The following is a 27,952-nucleotide window of genomic DNA, read 5'->3' as shown; positions in this document are numbered from 1 at the left end:
GTTGCTCCTCGGTGGGCGGAGCGGGAGAAGGAAGGGCCGCGGTGCGCAGGCGCGTCAACGCCCATCACGGCGAGCGCGCTGTCTGAGATCTATCAGTTGCTGAGCGCGCTGGCCTGTGCTGGAGCCACCAGGGTGTGCCGGCGGCTGCCGGGCAAGGATCCTCTGCGAGCCTTGATCCGTTTCTTCATCTTTGCGGGGAATAAATCTCTCTCGATACCGACTGGCTTGCTCCCGGAAAGCGAACAGATATTCAAGACCCCTTCATCGTCCTTCCAGTGGACGCCAAGCCCAGCATTGGCGGCATCCGCGGTTGGCAGTTTTGCCAGCTGTTTGCCACATTGGTAAGAGAATTTCAAAACTTTCATCATCACGGTTTTCAAACTTTTCGTGTTGCCTTGGCTATTGGTTTTATGATATAGCAGTTGGATGGTGACATTGGGCCGAAATTACATGCAATAGAAATAAATACATGTTCACAGAGAGATAAGGCCCGGGTATTGTCATCCAAGAGGATTTTTCTTGTGGAAAAAAAAAATTGTATTTTTCTCTATAGCTCTTAAACCTCCCTCTTCACTTGTACTTATTTTCCTGGGATGTGTTAGTCACCTGATCAGCACCAAACTTGTTTTGTGCAGATCGGGATAAATCGAGATGGTTAAAGATGAATAATTGCAAGTATTGAAGGTTTGTGCGGTTTGAATCATTTGAAGTGCTATATATAAGACTTCAGAGTAGTGTAACCATTATTCTGAAAGGAGCGTTTTGGCGGAGAGTGTTTCATTCTCCATCTTTAAAAAGCTCTTGCTTTCTCCAGCAACGTACATGACCTGGAAACTTCAACAGCTTCATGAGCTGTTAAAGCCTGCATCTCAGTTTGTGTGTTTGTATTCTCCGTAATTAATATGTTTGCTGGACTTAGATCACTGCTTCCTATTCGTATTTCACGTCTGGTATTTGTATCTAACATGGTGTGTACCTGGTGGTTTTCTGTGAAAATGCATTTACTATTTTTATTCTGGCATCATCTGTTCCAGTACTATGCAAAAGGCACTTCAAGGTAAAGTGATTTCTGACATGTTACGGTTTTTAACTTATACATGTTTAAAGTATCACATTCTGCCTGTTTTAGGTAAGTAGAATTTATAAGGAATTGATGCCTTGACACTCTGATTTTTAAATTCATTTTTGTTTGTTTTTTTAATAATTACAATTAAGTTTTTTTTTATTGGGGAATGTTGGGGAACAGTGTGTTTCTCCAGGGCCCATCAGCTCCAAGTCGTTGTCCTTCAATCTAATTGTGGAGGGCGCAGCTCAGCTCCTAGTCCAGTCACTGTTTTCAATCGTAGTTGCAGGGGGCGCAGCCCGCCATCCCATGGGGGAATTGAACCAGCAACCTTGTTGTTGCGCTCTAACCAACTGAGCCATCCGGCCGCCCCTAAATTCATTCTTTTCTTTCCACTGATTTTCCAGTTTGTAGTTGCATGCCACTTTTTTCAAGGTGAATGTTAATTTTTGACCCTTTTTTTTAAAAAAAGAATACAGTTGAGTGCTTACTCAACTGTATAACCTGTTTCTCATATTTAAATCATGAATTACTGGTGTTTTCATAAGTTATCTTATTTACTTTAGGTCAGTGGTTCTCAGTCTTTGCTGCACATTAGAACTGCCTGGAGAGCTTATAAAAATCACAATGCCCAAGTCACATACATACCAATTAAATTAGGATATCTGGTGGCAGAAGCTGATATCAATATTATTTAAACATCCTAGGTGATTTCAATCTGCAGCAAAACTTGGGAGCCACCGTGTGAATTTAACATTTCTTCTCCAGATTTATAATAATGTCTGACGATAATATTAGTCTGTATCCACTATTCAGTACATAAGGTTTGTCCTTCCAATCTACCATCCATACCTTTATGGAGGATAGACCATATGTCTATCCTCGAGTAGTATGCAGTATTGTTTTCTTTTGTTTTAAGAAATGTATATGAATGGGTAGAAAGTCACCAATAGAACACTGCAAAGTAATAGTGACAGGCAAGATTCACTGATGGTGCTTTGTGGTATGAGGACAAACAGGATATTTGCATATTCTCAAAGTATCTCCCCTAAGATATTCCTTACAAAAGGAAAAATAGTAACTTTATCGTGGGAAACCTGGCAAACACTATCTCAACTAAATGATCATGGTTAATATCACCAGTAATAAGACATATTGACATCACGTGCCGCCCAGTTTGATACACTGAGAAGAGCACATCAGTTCCATAATATTCTTGCCAAAAATGCATAACCTCAATGTCATCAAGAGAAGACATCAGACAAACCTAAATTGAGAGATATTCTCAAAGTAACTGACTAGTTCTCTTCAAAAGTGTCAAAGTTATGAAAAACAAGAGAAGACTGAGGCAGTGTCACAGAATGGAGACAACTAAGGAGACATGATGACTAAGATTGGATCCTGGAGCAGAAAAAGGATATTAGTGGAATAACTGGTGAAATTCAAGTAAAGTATGTAGTTGAATATTATACCAGTGTTCATTTTTTAGTTTTGATCATTGTGCTATGTAAAATGTTAACATTAGTGGAAACTGGGGGTAAGAGAACCCTGCTATTTTTGCAAGTCTAAAATTATTTCAAAATAAAAAGTTTAAAAAATTCGCATGAATGTTATACTGTTATATATCATTTTCTGCTTCTCTTTTCCCTGAACTTATACTTGAGACTTGTCTATGAAGTGGATTAACTATTGGCTTAATTTCTCTGTTGATGTACATTGTGGTTTTAATTTGCATTTCCCTGTGACTAAATGTTAAGCTCATTTTCATGTGCCTATTGACTATTTGTGTATCTTCTTTTGTGAAGTGTTCAGTTCTTTGGGGGGATGGATATTTTTAAAGCTTTTAATACTTATTACCTTCCCCAAAGTGAGCCAATTTATTATTCTCCTTCTAGCAGTAGATGAAAATGCCTATTTCATTCTTGTTAGTTTCCAGGCTCTCATGTTCATGGTAACTCAACAATGGAAGAATGGAAATACAATTTTTCTTGACACTTTAGATTAGGTATCCTTTTTAACTGCCAATAAAATATTGTCTTACAGAAAAATGGCCAATGGACAGGACCGGGTAGTCGCTCTAGTGGACATGGACTGTTTTTTTGTTCAAGTGGAGCAGCGGCAGAATGCTCATTTGAGGAATAAACCTTGTGCAGTCGTGCAGTACAAATCATGGAAGGGTGGTGGGTATGTATCATAATTATTGTTGTAACTCTCAGCTACTATTTTAATCTATAAGAATATATGCACTCTGCTAGGTCCTATTTTTTAAGATTTCTGAACTGCTGTGTTTGAGATCAAATAATGGCATCAGTGGCCAACAAATTTCTACTGTTAAGTTTGTAGCCTATTCATGTCAAATTTTAATTATTTTTGCTTGTGATCGTGTAATATTTTTCTGTTCCCTTTTTTTCTAACCATAGAATAATTGCAGTGAGTTATGAAGCACGTGCATTTGGGGTCACTAGAAACATGTGGGCAGATGATGCTAAGAAGTTATGCCCAGATCTTCTCCTGGCACAAGTTCGTGAGTCCCGTGGGAAAGCTAACCTCACCAAGTAAGAAGAAAAGATTGTTTAAGGGGAATGAAAGAGTTGGAAATAATATCCCATGAGGCTAAGAACTTATGTTTCAAATTTATTTGGTGTAAAGAGTATCCGAATAAGTTTCCTTTGGTCCACCAACTTTTCTGTGTGAATTGAAAACAGATTCTGATATTGTATTTCAGGAACAGTTCAGAGTCATAACTTAAAATTGCTGCCCTTGACACCCTTTCAGTTTCCTAATTATTTAAAAATTGGTTATTATAATTAAAACTAAATACCAATTTCTTTCTTCTCAGACCAAGTCTGAAGTGTTTGAGGTAATTTTTGAAGAGTTTTCCCAGAGAAGGCTGAGTCAAACTGACGTTCTAGTGCAATATCTAGAATTATTTGCCAGAACTGAACAGTCTCAAAGGAGGTTGCCTTCTCTGTTTTTGACCTGAGCTGTCTCTCCTCAAAGTTTAGAAGGTTAGCCTTGGAATGGGAGACGTGTATAGGCATAGTCAAGTTAGAGGTAGGTACAGCCCTGGCCATTATAATAATCCTAATACGTAGTATGTACTGAGCATATGTCATATGCCAGGTACTATGTTAAGTTCTCCATAGGCAATGTCTCTTGTATCACACATTCTAGTATTACCGCCCCCACCACACACACAGATAGGAAACACGTTAGAGAGGCTAAATAATTTAAGTTCACACAGCTAGAAAGTAGAAGCCGAGGGTTCTTTTTTTTTTTTTTGTAGATTCCAGGATCCACATTCTCACAGTACACTATCCTGGGTGGTGTGTTGTGTAGGCATCCTGCTTTGACTTGGGACTTGAGATATCCCTGAATTCACCTGTGAACTGGAAGTCTAAAGGTGGAATGTCATAGTCAACCTCACATTGAAGTTATTGCCAGAAAAGAAGGCAGATTTGACTAAAGATTAGTACCTTAACCCTAAAGTAGAATTCATTCAGCTAGTGGACATATACTACATTGCATTGAATAGAATTTTATGCTGGTAAAGACAATGCAACTTCCCAGAATTATAGTTGAGTTCAGAGTATGATTTTAAAAAGTTACACGCCACCCACTTTAAACTGGATCATTGATTTTACTTTTGAACAAAGACAGTTTTAGAAAATTTAGGAGTAAGTTTATAGACCAGAGAGAGATTAAGACCTGGTGATTTAAAATTATTTTCATAATTAACCTGAGATGCCGAGTTATAAAAATATGATTTGCAGAATGTATATACACTAAGTTTATCAAATATTCTTAAAAATACCTTGGAGAAATTTGCTCAAGAGGCTGAGAAGGAACAGCAACTACTGCAATAGAGTATCCTTCCTTGCCCTGTTTGTGGGTGGGTGAGTGTATCATGGTCTCATGCTCTTGCATACACTTGCATTCTTTTTTCTTTGAGGTCTGACTCCCCTCCATCCAGCCCAAAAAATGATTAAAAGAAAAAAAGCCAAGTCTTTCTCTCTTTTATTTCTTTCTCTAATTCTCTCATTCGAGAATGTTTTAGAACAATAATTATACTTAGTGAAGAGGTGCAGACATTTCCATATTTATGACACATCGAATAGGTTCAACAGGAACAAAGAACTTCCTTTAAATTCCATAGCACGTCCAAAGCAAAGCAAACATCCATATATTGCTGTAGAAAATTCGCTGTATACAGCCAGAAGAGCTGCTTGTTATAGTTGGAATAGATTATATATGGTGAGATCAGCATCCCCTGGGGAAGGCGGTCTGCCTGTCCAGATGTATCACCACATTCTAGGAGCAGATCTTCAACTTGGTAATTTTAATGTTACTATATTCAGAAGTGATCGGACTGGGTTGGTTGTGTGTGTGTATGTGTGTATACGTGTAGTGAGGGCCAGCTGACATGTAATCAGACTCCGCGTTGACTGAAGTATAAAATCTGTATGTCACTTTGTTAATTTATAATGAGAAATACCATCACGCGGAAGACCAGATACTTGATCAGTGCAGTGTTACCTCTTATTTGAAGACAAAAGTAGAAGCAGAATACTACGTGGTGTGTATATAAAAATAACAGAAGGAGTAGGTGATCATAGTAAAATGTTTTCTAGTTAAAGTAGTTTGAAGCATTTCTTTCCACTTTAGAGAGAGACCCTTGTCACATGGACATATTCATGATCTGGACGCACTAAAAAGCTTTGCCTCCAGAGTGCTTCTTCCTGGCTTCTCTTGTTGACAATCTGCCTGCTCATTGATCCCTTAGTTCAGTTACTATCTAGTCTCTGACAAGCCATTCTTCTCTTTAAGGAGACACTACACTGATTATTATATTATTGTTCCATTATGAGAAGGAGGGGATGGGACCCACAGTCTCAATGTTACCTCCATTTATTGCCTCCATGTTTAATTCTTGTATACTCGTTAGGTACCGAGAAGCCAGTGTGGAAGTGATGGAGGTGATGTCTCGTTTTGCTGTGATTGAACGTGCCAGCATCGATGAGGCTTATGTAGACCTGACCAGCGCTGTACAAGAGAGACTACAAAAGCTACAAGGTCAGCCCATCTCAGCGGACTGGTTGCCAACCACCTACATTGAAGGGTTGCCTCAAGGCCCTGCAACAGCAGAAGGGACTGTTCCGAAAGGTACTTCCTAGCATCATATTGCTTCTGCTTCCTGCCTTTGGAATCTGCTTTGCTTGGTCACACTGATACTTCTTGGACTGATTGAAAGGAAACTTAAACTACAATCTGAATGAATCACAAAGACTCACATGGGAGGATATACAAGTTCTCTTATCTTTCCAGGCATATGGATGTTAAGAAGCTTGTGAAATCTGTATACGATCAAGTTTCTCTTTCGGTATAACTAGGGCAGCTTAGAGTTATCAGTAAAAGGCTGACTGAGCATGTCCATCATTTGTAGGTTAATTACATTATTGTAACTTTGTTTCTTCATCATAAGAAGGGTGTGCTTTTTTTAAGGGGTCCTCAAGTTCAGGAAATTGAGTCACTCAAAATTTCAAATCAGTTCATAGCACAATATCATTAATGTGATGTGTAAGGCCTCTCTCATTTTATTTTACTTATTTTACTACTTTCCCCCTTCATAGTGGTTCCCCCAACTCCCTCCCCACCCCACACACCTTTGGCACCCACTGATGTATTTGGTATATCTTCTTAAATATTTATATGTCTTTAGAAATCATACAGTGCTGCTTTGTAAATTTGTGCTTTTTAATTACAAGATAGTATTGTATTATAGGTCTCATCCTTTTTCTTAGTTTTCTTTCAATGGTGATTTTATAGTTCTTTCCATGTAGCTGTATTTATGTGTAGTTGATTGCTTTTAAATAATTGCAATGTAATCCATGGTATGAATCTACCCTATTTACAGACCATGCTCCTCGTGATAAACTCATTGGCTGCTTCTAATTTCCTACTGTTTATATGATGAATGTCCTCATTCATCATCTTTGGACCTATGCAAGGTTTTTTCTCTGAGAAATATTTTCAGGAGTGGACTGCTAGGTCATAAGGTATACACATATACCTACTTTAAGTGGTGCCAATTTACTCTCCATAATCACTAACAGGTTACCTACCCCTGGCAGTACGCAAGCATTCCTGTTTCCCCCATATCCTTACCAGCAATTGATATTATTTAATGTTTAAAAATATTTGCCAATGTGGTGGCTATAAAGCGGTATTTTATGTTTTCAGTTTGTTTTAATTCACGTTTCTTTATTTACTAATTGAAGTTAAGCATCATATTCTTGTTAGCCAATTGAGTTTCTGCTTTGGTGAATGGGGTCTTTATAATCTTTAACCAATTTTCCTTTGTATTTCCTGCCTTTTTTTTTTTTTTTTGGCAAGAGTTCCTTGTATTTCCTAGTGATTAGTCCCTTGTCTATTTTTGACATTGCAAATATCTCAAGTCTGTCATCCATTAACTTTGTTTATACCGTACTTTGTTGAACAAAATTCTTTTTGCCCTTCAATTTTTCACCTTCTGGTTTGTGCATTTTGAATCTCATTGTAGACATCCATTTCAACCAGAAGTTCACAAAGACATTTTTTTACATTTTCTTCTATTTGCCTTATAATTTATTTTTAGGTCTTTCAACCATATGAAGTTCACCTTTTTATTTGATTTATGGTAGGGAGCCACCTTAGTTATTATTGTGAGCCAGTTTTCCTAACAAATATTTATTAAACAATTCATTCCTTCTCAACTTCCTATATATAAGTGGATCTGTTTCTGCAGATCAGTCTTTCTGCTCCTGCTCCAGAAACAGGTTATGTTATCTTATTGTTTGTATATAATGTGTCATAATATTTAATAAGGACTCCCCTCTGCTTTTGTTTTTCAAAATCGTCTTAGCTAGTTATGCACCTTTATTGTTCAGTATGTATTTTAGAATCCATTAGTTGAATTCTCCAAGCAATCCTGATGGGTTTACATTAAATTTACACATTTAGGGAGGGTAGTTATCTTAATGTCACATTATTCCACCCATAAACATATCTCACCAATTTTTCAGGTCTTCATTTATATCCCTTTTAATGATTTTTTTAAGTTAAATATTTTGATTTGCCTGTTGTGATATATCTGCTTCTTTTGAGATCTGGAATCCAGTATGTTTTCCTTTTTCTTGCACATCTAAACTTTTAATTGATATAATATACATAAAGTACACATATTGCAAGCATACATACCTTGACTCATTTTCTGTGTAAGTAGCACCCAAATCAAAAACCAACATCAAAATTCTAGGAGCCGCCCTTGCCTACTCTTCCAATCACCATCCATTCCTCTTCCACCTCTCCTACAGTAACCACGGTCCGGATTTCTATTTAGCTTATTTTTGAACTTTATAAAATTGAAACCATGCAGTATATACTTGAGTCTGGCTTCATTCACTCAACATTGTGAGATTCATCTGTTCTGCTGTACGTAGTTGAGTTTATTTACTAATTGCTGTGCAGTATTTTATTATATGACCATCCCAGTTTATTCATTCTACTGTTAATGGGTATTTGGGTTGTTTCCAAACTTGGGCTACTAAGAATAGTGCTGCTAAGAACATTTTTATAAATATCATTTGGTGAACAAATGTATGCATTTTTGTTGGGTATGTGACGAGAAGTGTTCAGTTTGCCTATACGGAGCTTTTTTAGTTTGTCTATAGTTAGCTTTAGTAGATAGGACCAAATCGTTTTCCAAAATGGTTGCACCAGTTTAAAATCTCACTAGCAGCATATGAGAGAGTTCCAGTTGTTCCACATCCTTGGCAACACTTGCTTTTTTCACTTGCATTTTAGCCATTTTGATTGGTGTACGTATAGCAATATCACATTGTGGTTTTGGTTTGTATGTCCCTGGTATTAATGAAATTGAGCACCTTTTTGTCAATGTATTGACCATTTGGATATCTCCTTTCATGAAGTACCTGTTTCAGTCTTTCACTCATTTTTTGTTGAATTATCTTGTCTCATTCATCTATAGGGCTTTTTTAAATATATATTCTGGATATGAATCCTTTATCAAATATACATATTGCAAGTATCTCTGGTCTGTGGCTTGTTTTTCACTCTCAGTGTGGCTTTTCATGAATAGAGATTCTTAATTTGGTCCAATTTATCTTTGTTTTTCCCTTTATAGATAAAATTTTTTTATGTCCTATTTAAGAAATCTTTACCTACCCTGAGGTCATGAAGAAATTTTTCTGTCTTATTCTAGAAACTATTATTTTGCCTTTCACATTTAGATTTATAATCCATTGTGTGTATCTGTAGGGTGTGAGGTAGGAATCAAACAGCATCTTTATTAAAGCTTTACATTTTAGGTCTTGTGCATTCATTTATGTTAATTCCTAGATGCTTTAATTTTTTTATTGCTTTTTTTTTTTTTTTTAGATTTTATTGGGGAAGGGGAACAGGACTTTATAGGGGAACAGTGTGTACTTCCAGGACTTTTCTCCAGTCAAGTTGTTGTCCTTTCAATCTTAGTTGTGGAGGGTGCTGTTCAGCTTCAAGTTGTCCTTTCAGTCTTAGTTGTGGAGGGCGCAGCTCAGCTCCAGGTCCAGTTGCCATTGCTAGTTGCAGGGGGCGCAGCCCACCATCCCTTGTGGGACTCGAGGAATTGAACTGGCAACCTTGTGGTTGAGAGCCCACTGGCCCATGTGGGAATCGAACCGGCAGCCTTCGGAGTTAGGAGCATGGAGCTCTAACCGCCTGAGCCACCGGGCCGGCCCTATTGCATTTTTTTTTCCTATCATATTTTCTACTTGATTATTGATGTATAGGGGGATGATAAGTGATTTTTTTTTTTTTTAAGGAGGGCACAGCTCACAGTGGCCCATGAGGGGATCGAACCGGCAACCTTGGTGTTATTAGCACCACGCTCTAACCAACTGAGCTAACTGGCCACCCCTATAAATGATTTTTATGAGTTCATCTTTATTTACTTCATCTACTTGACAAAAACTTGTGATATAATCTGCATGAAAGTTCTTTAAAAAATAAAATGAACTTGATGGTTAAAAATATTTTCTTAGACTAGAATAAAATTAAGGCAATAAAAACGTGCTTTTATGGTAATATTAGATTATGATAATAGTTCTAGGTACCAGATCTAAGAGAATCTGTGTCTTATATTTGTTAAATCAAATACTATGAGAGTGGAATTCCACTGGATCTCTCAGAGCAAAGAATTCTATATCTAGAAGCTTTTCAACAGGGTGTCTACCCTTTTTTTCTAGACATTTTCTAGTACTTTAGATCATGACTATATTCAAAACAGTGTATCTATTCTCCCCTTCATTTGTAACATGTACTTTTAGAGCTATTATTTTGTAACATTGTTCTTATTCAGAAGAGCTCTTTCAGTATAAAAAAACTTTGAATGTTGGACATTAGCCAAAAAGAAACTGTCTGGATACAAATCTGTAGCAAGTTAACTTCTTGGGGGAAAAATAAGGTAATCTGTTATTACTTGTAGAAACAATGTGGATTTGTGTGTGGCGGGCAGGGGGAGGGGCGCGGGGGGGGGGGGGTGTTCCAAGAGGGTCTGGCTTATTTCTAGTTACAGTGGTGAATTTGCTATGGGTTTCATGTTTTAAAATAAGATGTGAGATGTTAAAGTTTCCTTTTGCTGTTGAACAGCTGTATGATATGCCTTCAACAAGTTGTTTTGAAGGGTGATAGTAGCAGAACTGTCAGGGAAGCTTGTGGGAAAGACCATTGAGAAATTATTGTATTCTCTGATCCTCATGTGGGAGAGTTTATCAAGCTGGAGGATACAGATCCTTTAGTTCTGTAGGAAAAATACAATGGACAATAAAAATGTGCCACTTAAAGGAGGCAAAGTTATGGTACATAATCATTTGATGATGAAACATGTCATGATTTCTTTGTTATTCTGGGACCAGAGTCAGAAATTCAATGATCATAATAAGTAAAGTTTTCTTTGGTTTTAGCTTCGTTTACCACATTTTATTCTGTGCCCTATTTTTTTAAATAAACATTTGGAATTTGTTTTATAATGCTTTAAACCATTGGTTCTTTAAGGTTTTTTGAGGGCTATATACCCTTTTGAAAATCTTTAGAAAGCTCTGGACTCTTCCTTGTATCAGAAAAAAATACATATCTACATATGAGACAATTTTACATGCAGTTTCCAGGAGAGTCACAGACCCTTTGAAGCCCACGTACCTCAGAGTAAGGACTATTATTACGCATCACATTGGTTTTTGGATGAAACTCTTGTTGAATAGCTAGCTCTCTGAAGATGATGGAATATTCCTTTGTTGGTGATCAAATATTAACTCAGTTGGGCATGTTCCTCTTTCTTCTACACGTATCTTTCTCACCCATGTACATTTTTATTTAAAATGCCAATGTTGATAAAGAAATCTTATTTCTGTGTCTTACACAAGTGTTGCTTTAGTGTGTCCAATTTAAATGTTAAGCTTCCATATGCAGTGATATCATATTATTTATAGTGTTCAAACATTGAAATGTCTAGTAAATGGTTTATATTTCATACCATATTCCTGAGTCTTTTTATGATATGTGCGACAACAACAACAAAATGATAACAGAAATTAGCTGATCTAAGTGCGTATAACCTTTACTATCCTGCCTCTTAATGGGTTCAAAGCCAGCGGTCCTGCTCAGCTATGCTATGTTTGCAACTTCGTATTTTCTGTTCCCAAAATAGTTATGTGTGTGGAAAGTTTAAACAGTAAGATTACTTAAGGATAATACTCAAAAATTGCTAGAGTGAAAACTTTCCCTTGAGGGCAATGTTGTAACTAGTTTGTGTTAGCTAAGGAACTCATTTGTTCTTTCCTCCCTTTGCTTGCTGGTAATTCATTTCTTTCTAAGCACCTATTGAATATCTTCTGAATGCAATGACATGAAACAGTTGGGTAGTGGTACAAAAAAATTATAAATCAAATGTCAAAGGTAAGAATTGCGGTACTTATAGAGAGTCCTTGCTGACTTGGAAGAAGTAAGCTGCTGTGTTGTGAGATCTTTGCTAAAGACCCCACGGCTAGGCTCTGATTGCTGCCCTCTGCTGACAGCCAGCAAGAAAACAGGGACCTCAGTCCTGCGAACTACAAGATGATAGATTCTGCCTACAATCTGATGGAGCTTGGAAGGCACTCATCAGCTTGTAGCACAGAGGAGGGCACCCCTGTTATCTGTACAGGGACTTCTCTTTTGTAGTTACGGGCCCTGGGGTTGTGGAGTCGAGCTAGAGGTTTATCAGTCTAGCTCCAAAGTTTTGGCGCAAGTCATCGACAGTAACTCTTAGGTCAGTTGTATTTACATTGTACTGGAGGCACAAGGTGGTCCAATCAGAACAGAAGAGGAAATAAAAGATATTCAGATGTGAAGGAAGAAGGTAACTTACTTTGCAGGTGACATGACCATGTTCATAGACAATCCTCAGAAATCTCCCCCCTCCCCCAAAGAAAACCACTAGAATAAGTGAGATGAGCGAGGTTGCCAGAGACAAAGCCAATATAAAAATCAATAGTATTTCTATATTCTAAAATTAAAAATGGGAAATTGAAATTTAAAAAGCAATATCGTTTGCAATAGCATTAAAATCGTGACATTATTAAAGATAATTTTAACAATATGTGTGAAAAATGAGTTCAGTGAAAACGAGAAAACATCACTGCAAGAAACTGAAGAAGACAGAGTGAATACCATCTTCCACCCATGGACGAGACATACTACACCCATGGATCAAAAGGCTAATGCTGCTAGAGCTCAAGTCTCTCCAAAGTTACCTACAGATTCATTGCAGTGCCTTCCAAAATCCCTGCTGGGTTTTGTAGAAATTGACAAACTGATTCTAAAATTTGTATAGAATGCAAAGGATGTGGAAATAGCCAAACAACTTTGAAAAAGAACTACGGTGGAAGGTTTACACTACCTGACTGTAAGATTTAACTACAGACATTCAGCTGGCTGTTCAAGGCCACAGACTTTCCATCCTAGAACCAAGGCCCAGTTTGTCTGTAACCTCACAGAGAAGGCCCTGGCGCTGGTAAACACTGCTGTGACTTACCTGAAGCCTCGACTGACCACATTTTGGCGCTGTGCTGGTCCCTCCAACCCCTACTGAGATCCCTACAGCTAGTCAGAACTTGAAAAAATTAGTCAGTAGTGCTCACACTGGTAGCTTTCAAATATCTCACTAAATGGTTTGGCGACCATTGATGAGTGGATATGGTTTTATGTCAGTGAGATCACAGGCAAATGTGGCATTGTTGGCTATCATGTTTGAAGACCTGTCTTTAACAGCTGTTTCTTTTGCGTTTCTTTGAATGTTCTTGGACTATGTGTGATCAGACTAGTGTTTGAATAAAATATGTCAGAAAGAAGATTTAACTATAAATTTACAGTAACTAAGGCAGTGTGATATTGGTACAAGATAAGACATATAGATGAATGGTACAGAATAAAGAGTACACAAATAGATCCCACATTCATTCATTCATTCATTCATTTATTTTTTGGTCAGTTGGTTTCCACAAAGCTACCAGATGATCCACTAGGAAAAGGAAAGTCATGGCTCACTTTAGTGAGCATTTTTCACCAAAAACTGTCTGAATCTTTTCCCTCTACTCTACTCCACCACAGTGTGTCAAAGCAAAGCCACAAATTTAATAGATTCTTCTTATTAACCAGAGAAGAGAAAGAAACAGAGGATGCCGCTTATCTTCTGTGGTCCTGTTCCATTGAGTGGATACAAAGTAACAGGATTGCAACTACCTAATCCGGGAGAGCAATAATGAAGAAATCTGAAGCAGAGAAAACTTAGCTCTGCTAGTTAAGTAAAAGAGTCAGAAAACCCCACAATTTTAATAAATTGTTTTCCAAATCTAATAAATAGTTTTCAATTAAGGATGTTACATTTATTGTTCTTAATATGTATAAGGCACTGTGCTAAATATATATATATATATATATATATATATATATATATATATATATATATATATATGTATATGTATATATACATATACATATACATATACATATACATATACATATACATATACATATACATATATATATATATATATATATATATATATATATATATATATATATAATCTCCACACACACACATACATACATATAGTGGAGGTGCCAAACAATTGTATACAAGTGGACACTTTGGTCAACATTGCTCAACATCATCAGAAGGGTCTGGACGCTGATCGTAACCACTTTGAGCACCTCTTGTAATTGCAGAAGTCAAACATGATTTGTATTCATCCTTTGTTATACTATATATTGAACATTACAATTTTAATACAGTTTTCTTAAAATGTGTATACATTTTTTGACACCCTTTGTGTTCACACACACACACACACACACACACGCAACCCTCACAACCATCCTATGAGGTACAATACTCTCATCTTCATTTTATAGACAACAAAGCCAAAGCTTAGAGAATTATGTAACTTGCTCAAAGTCACCTAGTACGTTGTGAAGCCAATATTTGAACCCGCCCTGACTGCAGAGCGTGTTCTGTTAATAATTATGCTATATTTGTTACAGTAAGAGCTAAAGGACTTCGGTGGGGCACCCCAAAGTTAGCTAGCGTAGTTGGAGAGCCCCTCATGATAGATGAGACCGGAGCTAAGCCCTGAAGTATAGATAAGAGTTAAGGAGTAAGAGCAGGGAGATAGAATAAGTGTTGTCTTAAGGTAGAAACATGGTATGTTCAGGAAATTGTAAGGATATAATGGGATTGGTGGAAGATAAATTGAAAGGGGCAGATGGTCTTCAATGCCAATTTGTAGAGTTGGAACTTTATTTTGTAGGCGTGAGGGAGCCAATGGCAGTTTTGAACGGAATAAGATTGATAACATTCGTATCTAAGAATATTTAATTTGTGGGAATTGTGTAGAATGCATTCAGGGAGGAGGTGGTTTAGGAATTGAGGTGGTCTAGGCAAGAATAAAGAAAACCTGAATGAAATAGGGTGGGTTGCAATGGAGATGGGAAATTTTGAGATGGTCTTTGTTAACTAAATAGTGAGGAATGACAGATTAAAAAGAAGACAATGTTATTTGCATTTTAAACCTTTAATAGAAATAGGGTGTTGTTTTGGGAAAGAGAACCTTTGAGGAGAACGACATAATAAAAGTTGATTTTTAGTTATATTTAGTTTAAAACTATAATGCAAAATTCAAGAAGACCTATTTTGTAAGGCAGTGGAGATAAGGAATTGGCGTTTAATAAGCGTGTGGGGACTGAGAGTAAGATTTGCATGTACTCAGCATAAGCAAATGGAAACAAAAGCCAGCACCAGGTTCACCAAGAGAAAAAGCATATATACAAAGAAGAGCAGAAGGTTCCTCCATACCCACAATTAGGGTATTAGAGGGGAAGATAAGCTAGCACAGAAGAGAAGCAGCAATCATCAATAGTTGGAAAACATTAGGGGGGAAAAAAAGGGTAAAAGGGGTCAATTATATGGTGACGGAAGGAGATTTGACTTTGGGTGGTGAACACACAATGCAATATACAGATGATGTATTGTAGAATTGTACGCTTGAAACCTATATAATTTTATTAACCAATGTCACCCCAATAAATTTTAAAATAGTTGGAAAATATTTCTAGGTGCTCATCTTCCTCCTGTTTTCTATATATGGATCTTCACTCTACCTCTCCAAGATATTTTGAGTGTATTTTCTTGCCTTGTTCGTACCTCGTTACTGCCTCTTTAAACCAGGATGTCTGTATGTCCTACATACCTAATTCCTTGCTATACAATAATTTTTTATGCTTTTTCAAAATTGTGGCTAGTTCTAAATTGGATAATAAGATATGTTTAAGGACCCGAACCCAAAGCTTCATCTAATTCAAATAGCTTGTTTGGAAAATAAATCTTCTAGTGCCTCTGACGGGATTTTAAGCTACTCAGTGGGAACCTGTCTCTAAAAATATATGTACTATATACCAACTTAAGTTTATATTGAAGCATGAGTTAATTCTGAATATATTCTAATTGAACAATAGAATTCTTGGGGATGTGCAAGGGGAAATTGGAGGAAGAAAGTTCAAGAGAACTGGAGAGAGAAAACATGAACTTTTAAATCATTGCTTATGAAAGATAATATAAAATATGTGTTGCATGTTCAAACCGTACGTTTCAGCATGAAGGAGAAATTGATCTCTTGTGAGTATCAAGCAGTCTTCCAAAACGGCTACTATTTTTTTGTGGAAACCTACATATCTGAAGTACCTGAAACCTAAGCATTTCTGCAACAGATAACACAATTAAATAAAAAGTCCCAATTTAAAAAGATGTCTAAATGTGACTTCTTAACTTTTTCAGAGGAGATGCGAAAAGAAGGCTTATTGCAATGGCTTGATTCTCTTCAGATTGATAACACCACCTCTCCGGACCTACAGCTCACCGTGGGAGCAGTGATTGTGGAAGAAATGAGAGCAGCCATAGAGAGGCAGACTGGCTTTCAGTGTTCAGCTGGAATTTCACACAATAAGGTGAAGGCTGCTAGTAGATTTCGAAGAGATACCAACAACTGTAGTTAAATACAGCAGACAGATAGGAGTGGGACATTTAAATCATATACTTTGAAATGGGTTTCTATTTAAAATTTAAGGACTAAATAAAAGCCTAAATAATTCTCTAACATGGGAATTGACATTGGACATGTACTTTTTCCTAAGAAGCAGGCTGAAAAATGTGCAGAAAATGCTTATTTATATAGTTGCATCCAAAGTATTTCCTTACTGGCTGAGCTATCTATAGAAAGGAGGAGGCTAGTCTTTGAATTTTATACGTGTATGGACTTATTTATTTTCCTTTCACCTGCTGAATATTCTAGTATTATATCTTATGTGGTGTGGCCTGGGTAATGTATGCTTTGCCTAGTCCCTGTTTCCTAATGAAAGCAATAAGAGAAATAGTAAAACTTGATTCGTTTGGACAACTATTTTGGTTTAGGAATACAGATAATTCTCGATGACCCAGGAGCAGAATTACTGGTTTTCTGATTAAAGTGTAGGGAGGGCTTGGGACCTTCATCCCCTTCTGGCTAAGCTCAGTAATTGGGCAGTGACTGATCATTGGTTACTACCTTCTCCCCATCCCTCCAATCAGAGGAAAGTTGACAAACTACTCAGCAGAGTTTTGTTTTTGTGTTTCTGGTTGGGTGGCAGGAAAGAAAACAGAAGTCTCAGTGTAGTAACTTAAACCAGACTAAATGTTGAGCAGTGGAAGTTCCAGAGAATCTCTCCAGTGAATTTAAAGAATGATTTTATACTTTCCCTACCAATTTTAATTTGCAAAATGTTACCACTGAAGTACCTCATTCTTTGAAAAGGATTTTTGTTTTTTGAAGTCTTGTTTACTGTTTGTGTGCTCTTAGAAGAGGATTCTGAGCCCAGTCTCTCTCAGAGACACTGAATTATGGTTACTCGGTATTAAATCTGGGATTCAAAACTGGACCAACATTAATCAAGAAATGTAAATACATGGGGGAAGGTAAAACAAGTTTGTTTCAGTATTTTCATATGGCCGCATTAAGAAATACATCTGAAGTTTCTTCTGCAGCTTCTCTGCTTTTCCCCCTCTTGACGTGGCTGGAAAAAAATGACTAAAGGAAAACCGAGAATGGAAGATGTGGAAAGGACAAAATGGATAATGATAGTGGGTCATGGTTTCCACTGAGGATGCTGTGGGACCCAAGGTTTAGAGATGCCTTGAGTTTCTGGTTTTGTTTTTAATGTGGACAGCCCTAGTTACGGCCCTTAAACTATGCCTGTGTGGATACGTGTATGTTCATATTCACCAACTCAGTGCGTACACGAGTGTTGACAGTAATAAGGTTTTTACGCCCTCCTTGCTCCAGGTCCTGGCAAAACTGGCCTGTGGACTAAACAAGCCAAACCGCCAGACCCTCGTCTCACACGGCTCAGTCCCACAGCTCTTCAGCCACATGCCAATTGGCAAAATGTAAGTATTCGGGGAGCACCTTATATTTTACTCATATGCACGTGAAGGCATTCTCTGGCTGTAGTTTCTTCGGTTCCTTATGGAGGATTGCAGCCGGGGAAGAAAGGTACCAGGGAGGTAGGAGGGAGATAACACAGAAAATTCAAAAAACATACTCAGACATTTTTCTTAATGAAACTTCAATTCTGGATTATCTGTGGGAGACCTTCATCCTGAATTTCAAACGAGGAACTAATTTTTAGCTATATGGTTAACTTCCCTCTGGGCTGTTTATTCAAGTCGGTCACAAAATATCAAAATAAAGAGCAATTTTACTTCTTTTCCTGTAATATCACATCGTGCTGTTCTGGGCTACTGACTTGCTCCCAAACTAAGTGTTAGAGAAGAAGCCAAATAAAATGAATAACTAGGCCGTGCCTACCAATTGTGTGGGCTTATAATATGGTTGAAGAGACAAGATACAACAGTTCAAAGCCACAGTGAAAGTGTTAGCATGAGACTTTACCGAACTGTGCAGGGAGTTACTAAAGTTCCTAGAGGAGTAACCTGAGAAGGATTAATGAAAAAGGCATGGATTTGTTTTGAGACTTGGCATAATTTGGAGAGTCAAAGGAGAATAGAAGAGCAATACCGATTTGGAGAATATTTGGAACACAAAGAGGGAGAAAGTATGAGGTATTTTTAGTGGACTGGGGCATAAGTTAGTTTAGTTGGACCGTATTGAGGAAGACAAGTGATAAAAATACGACTGAGAAGATCCGTGGAAGACAGATTATTGGAAACCTTCAAGGCCAGGCTAAAGATGTTTGACTTTGTTCTTAAGTATAAAAGGCTTTAGCTATGGAAGGGAATTGTTTGGAGGTTGGAATTTTAACCCCTAAGTGGGACAGTAGTAGATCCTATACAAGTGAAGGTTTTATATACAGTTAAGTTGGTGACTAATTAATGACTTTAACCTTTTGTTTTTGCTGTTGGTAATCTTCCCAGGTCCTAACTCCCAGAATATCTGCATTCCCAGAAGCATCTAGTCTTATGCTAGAATATTAATAGCCTCCAGGACCAACATGTGCTCTCATTTTCCCTGAACCTTCTAGACCAGCTACTCACACAAGCAAAATGTCTTATATCTGCTGTAACTAGTTATTTAGGATGTGACCTATAAATTCCTTGTCTTTTTTTGTCAGCCGTAGTCTTGGAGGAAAGCTAGGTGCCTCTGTCATTGAAATCCTGGGGGTAGAATACATGGGTGAACTGACCCAGTTCACTGAATCCCAGCTCCAGAGTCATTTTGGGGAGAAGAGTGGGTAAGTGATTCCTAATGCTTTTCAATCATAACTTTTATGGAGATGCTAAATTCACAAATGGTTAAAAGCATCTAGTAAAATCTAGACCTATCTTTAGGTTAGCATTTGTTCCTCAAGGTAATCATTGGTCCCTTTGCTTTAAAATATTAGATCACTATGGCCTATCAGTCTAAAGTAGTTTTTCATGTACCTAAAACAGGTTAATAGATAGGAACTATTGCTTTGAAGCTTGGCTATACACAAGTACATCACCTACTCATGCGTGTCCTATGATGCTGATATTCTCTTAAAATCCTTATATTTAGGCTAAGTACCAAAAAACTTGGGGATATAAATCAGTGGCTTGCTTGGCACTTTTCCAAAAACACAAATGATGACTTGGCTTTAGAAAAACATAACCCGTGTTTCTCTCCTTGGCAATATATTGCCCTGGAGTTCATTGGGAAGGGCAGGGATTCTGTCAGAGGTGAGGTATACTTAATTTTGGACAAATTTTCCCTTTTTTATGAAAGGGATACTAGGGTAGTAGAATATAGGTATTTTGTTTTGTTTTAACAAGAATAATCATTTGCTTTCACCTTAAACTTTTTTGCTGGCTTTATTAGATCTTGGTTATATGCCATGTGCCGTGGGATTGAACATGACCCAGTTAAACCCAGGCAAATACCCAAAACCATTGGCTGCAGCAAGAACTTCCCAGGAAAAACAGCTCTGGCTACTCGGGAACAGGTAGGCGGGCATTCTTGACAGAACACTGACTCTTTAAATGGGGGTTAGCGGGTAGGTCTTTGTAGCTGCAAAAGGTTTAATAAGTTAAATGGAACCTTTTGCTATAAAGTATGAATGGAACAGACGTTCTTCTTTTGTGTTGAAAATTGGCCAACTTGAATGTGATTTATTATTTTTTCCATCTAAAAAGAAATAAAATGGAACTGATCGAAGTTCATAATGGAATTACTCATTTTTTGGTAGGTGGAAACTTGGAAGGCCTAGGATATTGTGCCTCAAGTTTGTGTCTTTTTTTTTTTTTTCCCTCAGAGCTGGAACATGCCTGAAATTCACCTGATGGCATGCCAGCAGGAAAAGAAAATGAAAATCTTGAGCTAGAGCAGGTCGGAGTACTGAAGATTTCTATGATCTGTTGACCCCTTGGTTATAGGGGAAACTTTTTGCACACTTCCATTTCGGGGAGTTCTGAAAAAAATCCACCATCTAGTTCTATCATAAACCTGCAGTTTTCAAATGAAAAATTAAAGTCTCACTCCTTTTTTAGGTGCAATGGTGGCTTTTGCAATTAGCCCAGGAACTAGAGGAGAGACTCACCAAGGACCGAAATGATGTAAGATTTTCTTTATTCCTTGGGTGAGCTTTGGGATTTAAATACCTTACCTGATGGAGTAGAAACGAAGGTACAAAAAGATACCAGCTAAGAAATTTTGATAAATCTTCTTCCATAAAACTCAACTGCCTTACTACTCAACACGATTTTCAAAAGCCTGGATCTGTGAACATGCGCGTAAGACCTGACGACCCCTGCCTCCCTCATTGCCATTTGCCTCTACGTTTTTGTCTATTTCTTATCTAACTACTCCTGCAGCCCTGAATCTACATTGGATCTTCGTTTGAGTACAGAGCCATGAAGCTGGACTTTTAGGGGCTGGACTGTAACTTATTGGACTTAAACACAGTCCCTGTGACGAAGAAGTACTGGCAGTTTTAGACACAGAGCATTAAGTCAAAGATTTGACATCGGATGATTCATTTCTTTATGCTCTCTTAAAAAAAAGGCTTTATTGATATGTATTGTACATGTCATAAAATCCACCCACTTATAGTGTACAGTTCAGTAGTTTTAATATATTCCAGAATTGTTCAACTATGCTACAACCAACGTAAGAACATTTTCATCACCCAAAAAAGAAATCCCATACCCATCAGCAGTTACTCCCCCAGCCCTAAGCAACTACTAAGTTGCTCTATATGTCTCTGTAGACTTACTATTCTGGACATTTTATATAAATGGAATAATAATACAGTATATGGCCTGTTGTGACTGGCATGAAATCTTTCAGTTAACGTAATATTTTCAAGGTTCACCCACATTGTAGCATGTATCAGTACTTTATTCCTTTTTTATAACTGAGTAATAGTCTATTGTCTAGATATACCACATTTTGCTTACCCATTCTTCAGTAAATAGATATTTGAGTTGTTTCCACTTTTTGGCAATAATGAATAATGTTGCTATGAACATTCATGTACAGATTTTTGTGTAGATGTATGGTTTTCATTCCTCTTTCTCCTGTATACCTAGGAGTAGAATTGCTGGGTCACTGGTAACCTATGTTTAGCATGTTGAGGAACTACTAGATTCTTGGTGCACTTTTTACATTCCCGCAACGTAAGAGGGTTCTAATTTCTCTCCTTGTTATTGTCTTTTTAAAACATTTTAGCTATATTAGTGAGTGTGAAGTGGTATCTCATTATGGTTTTCAGGTGCTTATTGACCATTTTCTTATCTTCTTGGGAGAAATGTCTGTTGAGATCTTTTGCCCATTTCTGAAATGTGTTATATGTGTCTTTATTATTGAGTTTTATGCGTTCTTTATATATCCTTGGTACAAATCCCATATATATATTATATATATATATATATATATATATATATATATATATATATATATATATATATATATATATATATATATATATATATATATTTGTTGTTGTTGTTGTTGTTGTTTTGTTTTGTTTTGCAAATTTTTTTCTTCCAATGTGGTGTGTTTTATTTTCACTTTCCTGATGGAATCGTTTGCTGTGTCGTCTCCTGTTGAAACATCTGGGTGCCCTATGAGTCAACTGTATACTATGTCAGGAATCATCCCAAACTACCTGTTTGCCCCTGTTGAGCTGGACTGGTAGTTCGGGATTGTTCTTTGGGAGGTAACATAAAGAGGGCTCTGACCCCGCTTGTGTTGTGAGCCTATTTGACTTTGCCCACTAGGCGTCGCTCCGTTCTCATCTCTTTATAAGCTGCAGGGACTTGTCTTCCCACTTTGTATCCAGTGCAACATAGTAGGGATCCCTGAAAGTTAATCTATCTTTAAGCTGAAGAATTTTATGCCAAAAGGAATTCTGGACGTAGAAGATCCTGTCATTTCATTGTTTAAAATATTCTAATGGCTTCCCTTCACACTTAAGTCATGTGTGGATTTCTTTTATTCTATAATGACCAATATGACTTGGTCTCTGGCTACTTCTCATCTCCTATCCTCTCCCCTTCACTTCCCCTGCTCTAGCCTCCACTCTGCTGGCCTCCTTCCCTTTTATTTAACACACCAAGCTCTTACCTTAGCACTTTTGTCCTTCCTGTTCCTTCAGCCTGGAGAATCTTGCTCTTATCTTCTTAAAATGTGCTCCCTCGGTTTATTGAGGTCTCTGCTTTCATTTCACCTTCTCCGAGAGGCCTTTCCCATCCACCCTATCCCAGCAGCACTTCCACCACTCTCTGCCTTAGTCTGCTTTTTTCCATGGCACTTTATAGTCATTTCTGTTACGTGTCGACCATTTATTATCTGTAGCTCCTACTACAAGATAAGGCCTGGGCTTTATTTTGTTCTCTATCTCCAGACGTACCTGATACATAGCAGGCATTTAGTTATAGTTGAATGGTTTTAGTCAGCAAGGACTCCTCTGTAATTGCCGATTTGTATTCTCTCGAGACCTACAAATCTGTACCAACTGTATTTACAAAATGCACAAAAATACAAATTGTATTTTTACCTCCAAAAATTAGTTGCTGCTCTTGGCATGTTTGCCTTAAGGGTATTTCTTCTCACTAACATCTTTTGATTTTGAGGGGATCCCTATGTAGACTTTTTGCCTTCTTATATTTCTGCCTCTTGACCTTTGTTTCTTAGTTTGCTTTGCATCACAGTATTCAGCTGCTTAGACTTCCCTGAAAAGTGAATCAATGATTTTGCTCTCCAGAGGCAGGTCACCACACTGTATCTTCTAGAGATGAGACGTAAAGAAGTGGGAACTTCTGCTCTTATTAATCATAAGAGCATCAGAGCAGATTAAAGAATAGATCCCCTACTTGGCTCTATTGACATCCTAGCTTGGAGGATCTTCCTTTCAGACAATTACTGACATGAGCCCTTCCTTCAGTCACAAAATAGAATTCTGTAGGTATTTATTATAATCTTCCTGCGTGGACAGCACCAAAAGGAACATTCAGTAGAGTCCGTTTTCACTTATTCTATGCTGTTCCCATCACCCGTCAGAATTTCCTATCCTAGCTATGCTAATATGGCGTCATCCACATTGTCTTCTCCAGTTTCTTCTTACCCCCTGAAACAGCACAAGCATGTTTGAAATTTTAAATTAAACTCAACTGTTTCCAAACCATTCTGGATCTTTTCATTTCCTCTCCCTCAGTTCAGGCTAGAGAATCCAGACGCTCACAGTAACTCGGCTTCATCCTTTCCCACCCGCAGAACGACAGGGTGGCCACCCAGCTGGCTGTGAGTATCCGGTTCCAAGGCGACAAGCGTCTCAGCAGCCTGCGCCGCTGCTGTGCCCTCGCCCGCTACGAGGCTCACAGGATGAGTCGCGATGCGTTTGCTGTCATCAGGAACTGTAACACTTCAGGAGACCAAACCATATGGTGAGCTGCGTTCTAGACCATCCTCTCAGAAGAGACTTAGGCCCTGTCCTACTCTAACATTCATGGAAGCTTTCCGGCGGGGGTAGGTTTTCTGTGACTCCGGCTGGCAGGACCTATTACAGAGAGGGATGGTCGTGCACCGGGGAGGGAACACCGTAGAAACACCAGAAAGAAGGCAGCTCTGGGGTGGCTTCTTCCCTGACATTCGGTGCATTCCAGTTCCCAGGGGTAGGTTTGAGAGGCAGAGCGAACCATTACTATCCCTGCCTGTATCAATCGGCAGTAGTCAGGCGAATGACCAGTGGCCTGTACTTGGGAGCGCAGACCTCAAGCTTCAAGAACACGGTACATTTGGGAGCTTCTCTCTCAACTACTTAATTGTTCTGTTTTGAAAGCATCTTCCTTGAGAATGAAAGTGACCTATAGTCGTTCATAGTTTCTAACATCCCAACGAAGTTACAAGCTCCACTGGTGTAACACCTGATGCCAGACTCATAAACGTCAGCGGGTCATGGAAAATATCCACATATACGACTGGCGTGTGTTCATTTACTGTCCAGATACTATTTTCAGTGTTGGACTCCTTTAATTATTTATTTAACATGGCCTGTTACATTGAAAAAAGCATTCCAAATTCGCAATGGAAAGATAATTATGTGAGAAAAAGAAATTGGTTGTTTATCTATAGACCTGTATTGAAGATTCTGAGAAATAAAAGTGGAGTTAAGCACCTAAGGTACTGCTTATCTAAATATATGGCCCCTACTATTGTGTGTATAGACGTACAACATGCTGGGCGTTTCTGAAGTTGGAGTCTTTTTTCTTTACTTAGAATAATTGACTTAACTGTCACTTCCTGGTATGTTTGTTTATTTTAAAACATTGAACATTTTTACTGAACCAAAGGATAATTGTGATACAATGTTCATATGAAACCTTATAAACTGACAGAGTACAACAGATACTACCCACCAAGAGTATGACACTTATTGACAGGGAAGCATCAAAACCATCTGATTATAAGACGGTCCCCAACCCTGAAACTGAAGGGTAGTGAGATACTGTCATAATAATTTTAAAATAGCATTTACTCTTTACCTTATCGAGGGACTAATCTACATATAAAAGCACATTTCATCTTCTGAAATTCAATTCGTGTGAAAATGTATTTGGATAATTAGACATAATGAGGAACTTTATGACAGGAATTTCTTGAAATGTTTCTGAGACTCGGATAGGTAACCAAAAGCCGTTGTGGAATTTCACTCTGCAGAAATTCCCGAGTTGAAAGTCTGTCAGTGTTAGGGTAAGGAGATGCTCTCTTAAAAACAGGAGAATGGGTGAGAGGTTTTTTTTTTCAAGAGTCTTTCCAGTCTAAATAGTGCAAAGCTTTTTTGTTGGCCTGAGTAAACTTCTTTGCCCTAACCCTGAATCACAGCGGTTCTGCTGCAGGATGTTTGGTCCTAAATCAGCAACATTAACATCACCTGGGAACGCGTTGGAAAGGCAAATTCTCAGCTCATCCCAGGTCTGTTGGTCTGTATTAACCTGATCATCTAAAGTTTGAGAATCAGTGCAGTAATAATTTCCTCTTGTGGCAGAACCAGAATCCCAATCATTTATAAATCGTTTCTGTAACCCGGTGCTAATCTTGTTCCTTTATTTCCTATACAGGTCCCCGCCCCTCACAATGCTTTTTCTCTGTGCGACCAAATTCTCTGCCTCTGCCCCTTCATCTGTCACAGACATCACTGTCTTCTTGAGCAATGACCCAAGTTCTCCGTCAAAGGTGCCAATGACTAGTCCAGAAGATAAGACACAGGGAAGTGGCCCATCGGTGGCCACTAAGAAAGCAGCCACTTCTCTGCGATCATTCTTCCAAAAAGCTGCAGAAAAGCAGAAAGTCAAAGAAGCTTCACTTTCATCTCTTCCTGCTGCTACGCAGGCCGTCAAGAGCAATTCACCACACAAGCCACCATTACTTTTCCAAACCAGTCGTACTACAGGAATTGAGCCCTTCTTTAAGCAGAAAAGTCTGCTTCTAAAGCAAAAACAGTTAAATAATCCTTCAGTTGTCTTCCCTCCACAAAATCCACAATCTAGCCCTAAAGAGTTACCAGACTGTTTTCCAACCGAGTATCCAGATTCCGCCCCTGTCTGTGAAGAGGTTTTGAAGCTAGAATCCTCTAACACAACTCCTGCAGAGATGGATTTGGCTCAGAACAGCCCGAGCGGGCTTGCTTCTGTAACTTCCAAGTCTGTTCTGAAGGTGGTTCCGAAGGCAACTACTACCCCGAGTCTTCTGCCTACTGAGGACCTAGTGCCCTGTGAGAAGTGTGGCTCTCTGGTATCTGTATGGGAGGTGCCAGAACACACGGACTACCATTTTGCATTGGAGTTGCAGAAATCCTTTTTGCAGCCCCACTCCTCAAACCCCCTGGTTGTTCCTGCCAGTTCTCCTCAAAGCAAGAGAAATCCCAAGAGTCCTTTGGCCTCCAGGAATAAGCGCCCTAGGCCTGAGGGCATGCAGACATTGGAATCATTTTTCAAGCCATTAACACACTAGTTCTGCCCTCAGGCTTGCTGCAGGTTTTTAATATTTTATCTGTAACCTGGGAAATGGAAGTATGTTCACTTCTCAAGGAAATTCATAACTTTATGAAATCTTTGGTAAGAAAAATAATCAGTTAGATGCTGAGTTAAGGTTCCCATCTGTTCCCTGGTATGGATTCTAATTCCATTGCTGATGGAGATGTAAAAATTCATCTTCCAGAGATGCAACTGTTTTGAGTTTTTATTATTTTATTTTGCTTTGAGTTTTTTTAATCAAGAGTTTAGGGAGGCAGTCACCCAGTAAAAACTGTGTGAGCCTTGGAGCCTAAGAGATCTGGTTTCAAATCTGCCTCTTGGAATATAAGGCCTTGACCAAGTCACTTTCTTTACGTTTCCTCATCTTTGAGATAATGAGTAAAACTCAGATAATACCTTACAAATTACTGAAAATTAAGAACAATAGGGCCGGCCCGGTGGCTCAGGTGGTTAGAGCTCTGTGCTCCTAACTCCGAAGGCTGCCGGTTCAATTCCCACATGGGCCAGTGGGCTCTCAACCACAAGGTTGCCAGTTAGATTCCTCGACTCCCGCAAGGGATAGTGGGCAGCGCCCCCTGCAACTAGCAACGGCAACTGGACCTGGAGCTGAGCTGCGCCCTCCACAACTAAGACTGAAAGGACAAAAACTTGAAGCTGAATGGCACCTTCCACAACAAAAACAAAAATTGAAGGGACAACAACTTGACTTGGGAAAAAAAAAAGTCCTGGAAGTACACACTGTTCACCAATAAAGTCCTGTTCGCCCTCCCCCAAAAAATCTTAAAACAAACAATGTATTTAAAGTACTGTAGCAAGAAAAGGAACTGAGTAAAAAGTTAAAAAAAATGTATTTTCCCCCAGCCCTGTCACAGAGGCAGTTCAGATAATGCCTTGACCTAAATGTGAGGTTTGAGAATGTGAGGTGAAAACTTGAAACCCTAAAGTGTTAACTAGTTCAGGGCAAGGCTCTGTACACAGAAGCTACTCAATAAAGACTGAATTACACACAAGCGATCCCTATGATAGCCACCGTTTTTAGCCAATGGCCCTTCTACCTCTTGCGTCTTGTCCTCATGTAGAACAAGGTTGTTACTGGACCACTTCAGGAGCTGTCCAGATTGGATAAGTCACGAGTAGAACTAGATTACTCTAGACCAGGGGTGTCCAAACTGCGGCCCGTGGGCCAACTGCGGCCCGCAATCCATTGTTAATTGGACCACAGCAAATTCCAAAAATATGTTTAGTTTACTTAAATAAACCAGGTGAGGCAACACGTACTT

The 27,952-nt window shown here is 38.4% G+C and overlaps 1 protein-coding gene across 2 annotated transcripts; it reads left to right on the top strand.

Annotated features, from left to right (window-relative positions):
- The first annotated feature begins 38 nt into the window (after positions 1-38).
- On the top strand, positions 39-27,682 carry POLH (DNA polymerase eta). Of its 2 annotated transcripts, XM_019738478.3 has the most exons (11): positions 40-341; positions 3,107-3,247; positions 3,484-3,618; positions 6,009-6,226; positions 16,467-16,636; positions 18,007-18,110; positions 19,295-19,414; positions 20,020-20,143; positions 20,688-20,753; positions 23,914-24,083; positions 25,758-27,682. In XM_019738478.3, exons 2-11 carry the CDS (start codon positions 3,111-3,113, stop codon positions 26,647-26,649), a joined length of 2,136 nt encoding a protein of 711 aa, XP_019594037.3. In that variant the 5' UTR covers positions 40-341; positions 3,107-3,110; the 3' UTR covers positions 26,650-27,682. The 2 variants fall into 2 exon arrangements, with proteins under 2 accessions (XP_019594038.3, XP_019594037.3); XM_019738479.3 differs by lacking the exon at positions 3,107-3,247 and having other exon boundaries at positions 39-341.
- Positions 27,683-27,952: the final 270 nt, after the last annotated feature.

Source organism: Rhinolophus sinicus, chromosome 2, assembly GCF_057876585.1.
Source record: "Rhinolophus sinicus isolate RSI-liver-muscle chromosome 2, RSI-T2T, whole genome shotgun sequence".
NCBI classification, from domain to species: domain Eukaryota; kingdom Metazoa; phylum Chordata; class Mammalia; order Chiroptera; family Rhinolophidae; genus Rhinolophus; species Rhinolophus sinicus.
The sequence above is the reverse complement of the archived record's forward strand: the minus strand, read 5'-3'. Positions and strand labels throughout refer to the sequence as shown.